This window comes from Lygodium microphyllum, chromosome 2 (genome assembly GCF_053477565.2).
Source record: "Lygodium microphyllum isolate KBCC chromosome 2, Lygodium_microphyllum_v1.1.10, whole genome shotgun sequence".
Taxonomy (NCBI): domain Eukaryota; kingdom Viridiplantae; phylum Streptophyta; class Polypodiopsida; order Schizaeales; family Lygodiaceae; genus Lygodium; species Lygodium microphyllum.
The window spans coordinates 111,343,541-111,354,267 of record NC_141136.1 but is presented as its reverse complement, the minus strand read 5'-3'; the positions used below and the strand labels follow the sequence as shown (position 1 = coordinate 111,354,267).

Genomic DNA, 10,727 nt, shown 5'->3' with positions numbered 1-10,727 from the left:
CAAAGATCAATGAAAGAGAAAATCTCTGTTGAAAACTCCATGGAAGCTTGATAATAACTTCAAAAAAGAAAAAAAAAGCCTCTTTTTAAAAAGTAACCACAATTTGTTCATCTCCTAAGTTCGGTTAACTCCTATTTGACCAAGTTACCTTCAACTTAGCTTATAGTGGATGCACGACTTACCATTTTAGCCACGATTTGACCAAATCTCTCCAAGATCTTTGTCAAACTCCAAAATTAGTCTCTGCTTCAAGTAGAACTCCTACAAGTACTTGCCATGTGGCTCTTATACCTGTTGTTCAAGATATAGTAATGAAAAATTGAAAAAAATATGACTGAAATGAGAAAATCAAATGGACCAAAAGCCTATGCTCTGATACCACTTGTCAAGGAGAGAACTGAGAAGTGAAAGAAAGAAGAGCAGAGGAGAGAGAAAGAAGTGACGAGAAGAGAAAAACTAGAAATGGAGAGAGAAAGATAAGAAAGAAGATAAAGAAGTCATAGAAGCTGTGAACAAGGTGGGACAAGAGACAATAATATATTAATGTTCAAAAGATGTGAAAATTTACATGTCTTTCTCTTTTGTGCTTGTGTTAATGTGACAAAGTATTATTAATAATTCCACACTAAACATATATTCTTCCCAGCTTCTTATATGAATGTGGCTTGAATATTCCTGAACTTTATGCTTCTCCATCTTTGAAGAGAAGAAATGTGGACCTTCTACATTGCTAAAAAGTCTTTACTGCAATCTTCATCTTCACCCGAACTCCTTTGTTTTTCCACAATAGCCCAGCAACAACCTTTGGGGTTGAAGGAAAATATATGTGATTGCATTACCGTGCTAGATATCTGCCACAAATTCACTTTCAAGTTTCCATCCCTTAAAAATATGAACCGGCATGAATATTGGACCTGAATTTTATGCTTCTTCATTTTTAAAAGCGAAGTACCAAACCACAATAGCCCAGCAACAACCTTTGGGGTTGAAGGAAAAGGTATGTGGTTGCATTACCGTGATAGATATCTGTCACTTCACTTTCAAGTTTCCATCCCTCACAAATACGGACGGGCTTGAATATTTGACCTGAATTTTATCCTTCTCCATCTTTAAAAGAAGCAAAGTAGCAAAATGGCAGTTACCACAAACAGGCATGTTCCTTCAACATGCATTCATGGCCAACTTGTAGCTATGCCCGTATAGCACATCTTCCTTTCCTTATCTCAAATGCAACCATGGGAATATCATTTCAGCCATAGTTTTTTATAGACTTTGAATACATGCAGTTACTTAAGATTGGCTCATATCTCTGTCGGTGAATGAATGCGCATTTCAACCAATATCAGCCCATAAACAACATCCTGGTATTTCCATGCTCCATTACTGTTCTCAAAGCTTTAACCTTCTTGGCTCTGCATGCCAGCAGCTGCATATACATTACTCATACAGACATATGCTGCAGGACTTCCACCATCAAGCTGTAATGCTCGCTCAAAGGCACATCTCCCAATCTCCAAACTTACCAAGTTTTGACATGCACCTAACAGAACCAACCACGAATCACACTCTGGTACCTTCGTCATCACACTTAGAGCCTTGTCAAAATGCCCTGTACGTCTGAAAAGATCAACCATACAAAGCAAGTGCTCAGATGTAGGGATCATGCAGTGCACAGTGCTCATAATATCCAAAAAGTTTTGCCCCTCCTCCACAAGGCCTGCATGACTGCAAGCAGTAAGCAAAACAAGGAATGTGACATCATTTGGCTCTACACATTCTCCTCTCATCTTGCTGAATAAGTTGAAAAGCTTTTTAACCTTACCAAGCCGGGCATATCCTGCAAGTAGTGCATTCCAAGAAACAACATTTCTTACTGGAAGCTCATCAAAAACTTCATGCGCTTTTGTAAGCATGCCACACTTTGCATACATATCCACTAATGCAGTGGCAAGTACTATATCATGATTCTTTAGCAGCCCCAGCCTGCATACCTCAGCATGTATCTCTTTGCCCTTCTCAATCGCCCCTATGCTGCCACAAGCTTTTAAGATGCAAGCAAATGTGATTGCGTTTGGGGGAACACCCTCATCTTGCATGCATCTAAAGCAATTCAGAGCTTCATCAGCATGCCCATGCTGGGCAAATCCTGCAATTAATGCTGTCCAAGAGACTTCATTCCGTATCGAAAGCCCATCAAACAGTTCTTGTGCTTTTGCAAGCTCACCACACTTGCCATACATGTCGACCAATGCTGTGCCTAGTACGACATCATGTTTTCCCAACAACCCGAGCCTGCAGATCTCTGCATGTATTTCTTTGCCCTTCTCAATTGCTCCTATGCTGCCACAAGCTTTCAAAATGCAAAGAAAGGTGACTGTATCTGGCAAGAAGCCCTCATCTCGCATCCGGTCAAAGCATTTCAAAGCTTCCTCACCAAGCCCAACCTGTGCATATCCAGTAATTAGTGCACTCCAAGAGACTGCATCCTGTGTTGGGAGCCCATCAAATATCTCTTGCGCTTTTGCAAGCAAACCGCATTTGGCATACATGTCCACCAATGCAGTGCCTAGCACGATGTCATGATTTTCCAACAACCCCAGCCTGCGGACCTTGTCATGTATCTCTTCCCCTTTCTCAATCGCGCCTACGCTGCCACAGGCTTTCAAAACGCAAGCAAAGGTGAATGCATCTGAGGAGAATCCCTCAGCTTGCATCTGCCCAAAGCAGTTCAGAGCTTCCTCACTAAACCCATGCTGAGCATATCCAGCAATCAATGCAGTCCAACAGACAGTATCCCGCCGTGGAAGGCCATCAAACACTTCTTGTGCTTTGGCGAGTGCTCCACACTTGGCGTACATTCGGAGAAGTGCAGAACTGATATAAATGTCCTTTTTGAGAGACCCATTTTTCAGGATGTGAGCATGTATTCTGGAGCCTGTGTGCAGGTCCTTCTGTCTGCCACAAGCCTTGATGGAGTCCAAGAGGGCAGTAAAGTCGCGGTTCTTAGCTTTCACTCGGCTTCTTCTGCCAGGCGGATTATCAGAAGCTGTGCTTCTTACCTTGCTATTGTCGAATTGGGCGCAATCTCTGAAGTACTCCTTCCATAACGCGTCTAGCTCGCTGCATGCCATGTGAGCATTCTGTCTGTTAGGAGCCCTCTCTTTGTTACACTGACCCTGTATAATTATTTCCTGTCCTAGGGTAAAGGGGCCAATAGATTGTCATCTAACAATCTTCCATTTTATTTTATTTTTCCAAGTGAGTTGTATAAATATTTTTTAATTGTCAAATTATTTATATTATATAGAGTTCAAAGAAAAAATATTAGGACATTTTGATATTTTTATCAAGTAGTCTTAGTTACAAATGAAAGGTTCATAAAAGATGGACAATGAGGGGCCAATAGAGTGGCACTCAAGGATGCATTACTTTAAGGTTTTACAAAATCTAAAATATTAAAAATTTTACATGGCTCAATTGTTTGACTTAAATAAAGCTCATTTATAATTTTAAAAAATTCATATTATATTGTTAAGTGGCTATTAAAAAAACCACATCTTTCTTGTAAAATTATCACTCAATTGGGGTGGGATGTGTTTTTCTTTTGGAGGGTGCTATTTTATTAGCCTCTTTACTCTACCTAGATGTGATTATAGCTCTACCCATACATGGCCCTACAAGGGAACCAAATAAACTCTCAGAAATGGCGTCACATTAAAGAAGTGATTGTGGCTCTACTCGGTTGGTCACAAAGATGCACACTGTAATGGGACCATGTGCTGACTTAGTAATCAAGGGTACCGTACGTCTCAACGTAAGTTTTGATATTCAATTAATACAAAATCATTTCGCATCTAATAATTTTCTAGACCCATATTCAAATGTGTAATGATGTTGTATCAATTAACCATTTGGAGCTCTATTGTGGGCTTTCTATTCCCATCATGGACTTAGTGTTAAGGGGTGCCCAACATGCTTGATAATCTACTCAACATATAGTTGCTTCATAACAAAATCTAGCTAGAAGGGACTAAAGCATAGGGCCTTAACATCATTAATTTTTCCACATACTCCTTACCATTGCCCAAGAAAGTGGCCCTTGGCATCATTCACTTTTCCAAATGTGCTCACCTCTACCCAAGTAGCTACGAACGTAGGCCCTTTATACCATCCATTTTCCAATTGTGCTCATCTCTGCCAAATAAGCTACTAACATAGGCCCTTTACACCATTCATTTTCCAATTATGCCTCACTACTCTAACTCATTCATTTCATAGTTAGTATTCATGTGTGATAATTTCTATAGTTGTACATCCAAAAATGAGCCATCACTTCCCCAATTTGTTTCCAATCACACAACATGATGTAAGATAAACTCGTTAGACATAAACTATACATAATGTATAAGGCTTAGTGATTGTCATATATAAGACATTCTCTCATATACATAGATTGTAAATACATGGTGATATGTCAAAATTGACCATGGAAATATAGCATTCAACTTACATAGCTAAGTTAGCCCGCCACCCCCAACCCAATGAGCATTCAAGTTTGTTGAATATAAAACAAAGTGGATAAAGATGTTGGATCCTTTGTCCTTTGTCAAGGTCATATCCATAGCTTCATATTCCTTCTACTTATATCCTACTCACCATTCTATTATGAAGTGGTAAGTACTGTTTTCCAAAATGTATGCTCTAACTTACTCTTGTGTCTTACAATCAAAGTGCCTTTTTGTGTCTTGTTATATTTGAAGCCTTTGTTCACCTCAACGTTTCTTTTATTTTCCACTTCCACATTAAGCCCTTACCAACTACATAACATGTAAACTACAACTATCTCTTTCTATAATCTTCAAAGGCATTTTGCATTTTGCAGTTAACATTATGTTCACTCCTAAATAAGTGCAAGACCCATGGTACTCTCATCGACGGTAGCTTCTTGTAATGACATCGAAGACAAGGAATGCTAGGACATTTTGGTGAAGATGTCCTAGTAGAGGAGAGATGGTTTTATTATTGCTGAAGAATTGGAAAGGGCTATCCCATTCTCATGAACAAGCTTGAACTATGTAAAATATTGAGCCATTGGTGACCATGCTTTCGTTTTGTAAGCTCAAAGCAGACATTCTAATCCAACTGGTAATGGACAAACCTCCATCAAGTCCTATCTGATTACCACAATAACCTCTTCATCTACTTAATGCAAGAGCAAGGTGTGGATGTTGAGGAGGAAAACGAACTAGAGGGCGAAGAACTAACAAGTTTGGAAGAGAGGATGAATTTGGTATCGACTTTATTAACTACAACACAAAAGTCAACATAGCCTTTGATGCTTCACCCATAGAAGTTACTAACTTGGAGATGGATGGGAGTGATATTTTCGGACTCTAAAATTCCACTACTCATAAAGTCTCATATAACTACAACAAACTCCCAATCCATCTTAAGCGAAAGCACCTCAAGAACATCTCAACGGACAACAAATCTGAAACCAAGAGTTTAAAAAAACCGTAAGATCTCCCAAAGCAATTTACAAAATATAAGAAAGGAAATTGAGTCACTATCCTACTTGGCACCAAGAGAAAAGGGCAGTCCAGTAGACCCATTGAGGGTCCATCCAAGGTAAAGGAGGTAAACCTTGTTGAGCTAGGAGAACCTCCTAAACCACTCTACTGAAAGAATACAGTGATGTGTTCACCTAAAACTACTCAAATCTCAAGGACATCCCACCCCAAGTGATGATGCACATAATACCATGTAAGGCCAAGGCTAAGACAATGAAACTAAGATCCTACACTATGAATCCTTACTATATACATCACATTTGTGAAGAGCTAGAAAAGCTATAGAAAGAAATATTTGTTTATGAGATTGAGCACACAGACTCGATATCACCCATTGTAGTGGTACTTATGAAAAAATGGAAAGATACAAGAATGCATCAACTATAAAAAGCTCAACATTGCAACTAAACAAGACCATATATGTTGTTGTATACAATCACATGATCGAATGAGTGGTAAGGAAGGAAGCACATAACTTCTTAGATGGGTTTTTTGGTTACAATCAGGTGCAAGTTCACACAGATGATAGGCCAAAGACTACCTTCGCCACTAAATGGGGAGTGTTCACCTACATTATCATGTAGTTTGTTTTGACCAATGCACTAGCCACTTTCCAACATCTCACGTACATCATCTTCAAGATACATTGAGATGTGGCTCAAGATATTCATGGATGATATTTTTGTCCACTCTGATTGGGAGATCACTTCTATAAGCTCTTAATAATTATTGATATACTAGGTATTATTGATGCTTTGTGCTTAATTACACCACGATAGTGAGATCACTTTATAAGCTATTAATTATATGGGAATAGACCAATAAATACCAAGCTTTACTCTAATGACCACCCTTATCTTAGGAGCCTCGGATTGGACAATAACCTTTATTGTGTATATTGACGCTTAAAAATTAGCAATTAGAATTGTGTTGTGCCAACCCAGTGAACATAACATGGATTTTCCTGTGAGTATGTTAACAACTCACTGAAGCAGAAATGAATTATTTGATGATGAAAAGGGAAGGGTTAGCAATGGTGTGTGCCATTAAGAAGTTTCACCACTACTTGTTGGCCACACCATATACCTTTTTTGTACACTATCAAGCATTTCTATATTTGGTAAATAAATCTTATACTCTAGGCCACATCATTCAATGACTTTTACTCTTGCTAGAATTCTAATTTTATGTGGTCATCCAAAAAGAAAAGAAATAGTTCATTAATGAACACATGTCATGCATCATTAGTGGAGAAAAAGCAATTGGGGTTGATGATAATCTCTCTAATGCTCATTAGTTTAAAATGCAAAAGAGACCCAACTGTTCAAGGAAAACTTCACACCCTAGTGAGCAAATAATATTATTCACATCTTAAAAAATGGACTACCAAACCAACCTTTTGAAAAGACATGCCTCACCCATCTATTGATCAAGACTTGGCCTACCAAATGGTCACAGGTCAATTGTATCAACTAGGGTAGGCTAGTCTTCTTTAGTGTGTGAGCACGAAATTGAGGATATGCTATAAGAAGCACATGGAGGGACTGCAAGTAGTCATTTTGATGCAAACAACATAGCTAGGAAGGTTTTACACTCTTAGTTGTTATGGCCAACCCTATTCAAGGACATGGTCCATTTCATTAAACATTGTGATAAGTGCCAAAAAAACCAAAAGGATTAAATAGAACTTTTCCGTATAATTGCACCCTAACCCTTTGACAAGTGAGGTATAGACTTTATGGGACCCATTAGTCCTACTACCTAGTATTCCCAAGCTCTCTTCATCATCATGGCCATTAATTACATGACTAACTGCATAGAGGCTAGGGCTACTCACAAGATGATGCTCGCACAATACCAAAATTCTTATGGGAGCAAGTTATCTCGTGATTTAGCTAGTCCATTAAGATCAATGATGACTAAAGAACCCAGCTTTTGAAAGAAGTCGTCAAACATCTCTTGTCCATGTTTGTGGTCTTGCACAAGAAGTCTAACTCTACTCTATTATGAGCAAACGTCTAAGAAAATTTCACAAATAAGATATTTCTTAGTATCCGATATTGGGATCATAAGCTCATGGTAGCACTATGGGCTTATCAAATAACTTATAAGATGGCCACAAAAAAAATCCCCCTAAGGTTGACTCATGGAATCAATACAATCATACCAATCAAGTTTCTCATTCCTAGCTTTCTTATGACAGTTCAAGAATGCTAGTAAGACACTAAGTCTTGCATTGGTCACCTTATAGAACTTGGATGCCTCATGAAAACTTGATTGTGGCAACTCATGCCATGCTTTATCCAAGGCCCTACTACGCATGCAAGGGGTCTATCAAGGTTGTCAATATTTCTAGCTCCCTAAGCAATCCAATCCCTTGCAATCATGCCACTAGGAGCCATTGCCCACCCCACACAAACAATCATGAGCAATGAAAAATGGAAACCACAACACCAACAACTTTGTTTCACTACTCCATCTACTATGGAAAAACACTTGGAAGATCGAGCAAGAGAATCCTTGTCGCCAAAGTCCCTATAAGAGGCCAACCATTCTTTACACAAAGACCTCTACAACAATTGCACCAAATGATAATTATAGTCCTATGATAGTTTATATACCAAAGCATCCTACTGCAAACTCTCCTATTTCTCACAAGGTGCTTACCTTGACAAAATCTAAAAGCCTAGAAGGTCAAACAATATTGCCAAACACTACTTTCATCACAGCCGCATCTAATTGCTTAGAGCATCAGAAACTCAACCACCACAATGCACCTCAGGTCGCCTCAGCTAGTCTGTCCACTGAGGACAACATTAATGTGTTGTCCTTCAAGATCAATGACCATAGTCCTACCTCCAACTAATTAAAAAAAAGAATCAACATTGCCACTCAATTTATGAAATAGTGGATAAAATGGCCCATCAAACCTAATGTTCCTTGAAAAAAGTATTTCTATTAGCTAGACTCAACCTTTGGTACTTTCACAAAGCTATTTGCAATGATTGATAATTGCTTCATCACTCGCTCCTAGATAAAAGCCTAATTGAAGAGGAGCTACACATCTCCAATTACTTTAACGGCCTCTTGTTGCTCAATGACATTATGTCTTATGGAGAAGGAATGAGCACTACCAATGAACAACTGATATTGAAGATGGGTTGATCCTACTAATCTTGAAGTCCTTTTTTCCATTGGTAGGTGACAAATAAGGATTTATAGCTCAAGGGTAGAGAGGTGATGGTGGCTGCATGGAATTAATTGTTGATGGTTGCATGAAATTAACTGGTGGCTACTTAGATTGTGGAATGATGACGATTATGTATGGGCCATAGATATCAAGAGGTGCTCAAGAGATCCTTCATTAAACCTACAAGCTAACTTGTGCTCTTCCTAAGGGGTATGTTTAACTCACTTATGCAGACTAATGCATGTGCAAGTGCAACTAGGAGATTGGTCAAATTCCAGGTAAACCCAAAATATTATCCCATAGTTGATGTCCCAATTCGTGTAAGGCTTTATTATGTAGTACATATCTTAAGTTGACAAGTCATCCAAGAGCTCAGGATGTCCTTCCCTTGATGTGCCTTGAGATTATGATGAGAAGCATGGACTAGGGGGTTAGAAATGGAGCCAACTAGACACCTCTAATTTGAGAACCTCTACATTCAATGAATGTGTGGTATGGGTATCTAAGGTGAAATCTATGCTTTTTCTTTTTTTTCTCTTTTTCAATGTTGTTAATAGCATTTTCAAAAACTACCCACCAAACATCATTATATGCTTTTTGCCTAATCTTTCATCCCATTTTTCTTTGTGATTAACATGTTCTCCCCTCTTAGATGAGTACTAGTCCCATTGCACTTATGTTGAAGGTAGTGTACTGTAGCTTGCACCAAAGATGAGGAGTGCTAGGATAGTTGATGGAGAAGGAATGGGCATTGGCAATGAAGGACTGATTCGAAAGTTGGGTGGCTCCTACTAACCTTGAACTCATTTTGTGCATTAGTAGGTGACAAATAAGGAGTTATGGGCTCAAGGGTGGAGAAGCGACGGTGGCTGCTTGAAATTAATTTGTGGCTACATGAAATTAACTTGTGGATACTTGGAATTGATTGCTAGGATTGTGGAAGAAGAAGACATAGACCACGGAATGATGATGACAATGTATGGACCATCGATGTCAAGAGGTGTTCAAGGGATCCTTCACTAAACCTACGAGCTGACTTGTGCTCTTCCTAAGGGGGGGGGTGTCTAACTCATTTATGCATTGATTAGTGCATGTCCAATAGCAACTAGAAGACTGGCCAATTTCTAGGTAAACCCAAAATATTCTCCCACACTTGAGGACCCAATTGGTGCAAGGTTTTTATTATGTAGTGTAGATCTCAAGATGAGAGGTCATTTGATAAGCCCAAGATGTCCTTCCCTTGATGTGCCTTGAGATTGTGTTGTGAGGCATGGGCTAGAGGGTCAAAAATGGAGCCAACCAATTGAAGCCTGTGGATGCTTCTAATTTGAGAACCCCTACATAAATGTATGGTGTGGGTATCTAAGGTAGAGTCTATGCTTCTTATTTTTTCATTTTTTTCCCTTTATTTTTCTCTTTTCCAATGTCATTAATAGTCTCAAAAAATATCCACCAATCATCGCTATATGCTCTTTGCCTGTCCTTTCCAACCATTTTTCTTTGTGGTCAGCATTTTCTTTTATCATAAATGAGTGCCAATCCCATGGCTCTTATGTTGAAGGTAGCATACTATAGCTTGCACCAAAGATGAGGAATGCTAGGATAGTTGATGGAGAAGGAATGGGTACTACTGGATGAAGGACGCATACTAAAGATGGGTGGATCCGACTAACCTTTTGTTTTGTATGTTGGTAGGTAAAAATTAAACAAGTTACAACTCAAGGGTGGAGAGGTGATGGTGGATGCTTAGAATTAACTAGTGGCTACATGAAATTTAATGGTGGCTACTTGGAATTGACTAATGGCACCATGGAAGGAGAAGACATAGACCATGGAATGATGATAATGATTATGTATGGTCCATCAATGTCAAGCGGAGGTATTCAAGGGATCCTTCACTAAACCTACAAGCTAACTTGTGCTCTTCCTAAGGGGTGTGTCTAACTCACTTATGGAGTGACCAATGC

At 39.0% G+C, this 10,727-nt stretch overlaps 1 protein-coding gene across 1 annotated transcript; it reads right to left on the bottom strand.

Annotated features, from left to right (window-relative positions):
- Nucleotides 1–524: 524 nt before the first annotated feature.
- On the bottom strand, nucleotides 525–3,186 carry LOC148040189 (pentatricopeptide repeat-containing protein At2g03380, mitochondrial-like). The gene has a single exon (XM_087697397.1). The coding sequence runs from the start codon at nucleotides 3,129–3,131 to the stop codon at nucleotides 1,398–1,400; it is 1,734 nt and encodes a 577-aa protein (XP_087553523.1). The 5' UTR covers nucleotides 3,132–3,186; the 3' UTR covers nucleotides 525–1,397.
- Nucleotides 3,187–10,727: the final 7,541 nt, after the last annotated feature.

What these genes read in the sequence shown, in the direction of transcription:
- LOC148040189 (XM_087697397.1), bottom strand. Translation starts at nt 3,131, where the DNA reads ATGGCATGCAGCGAGCTAGACGCGTTATGGAAGGAGTACTTCAGAGAT.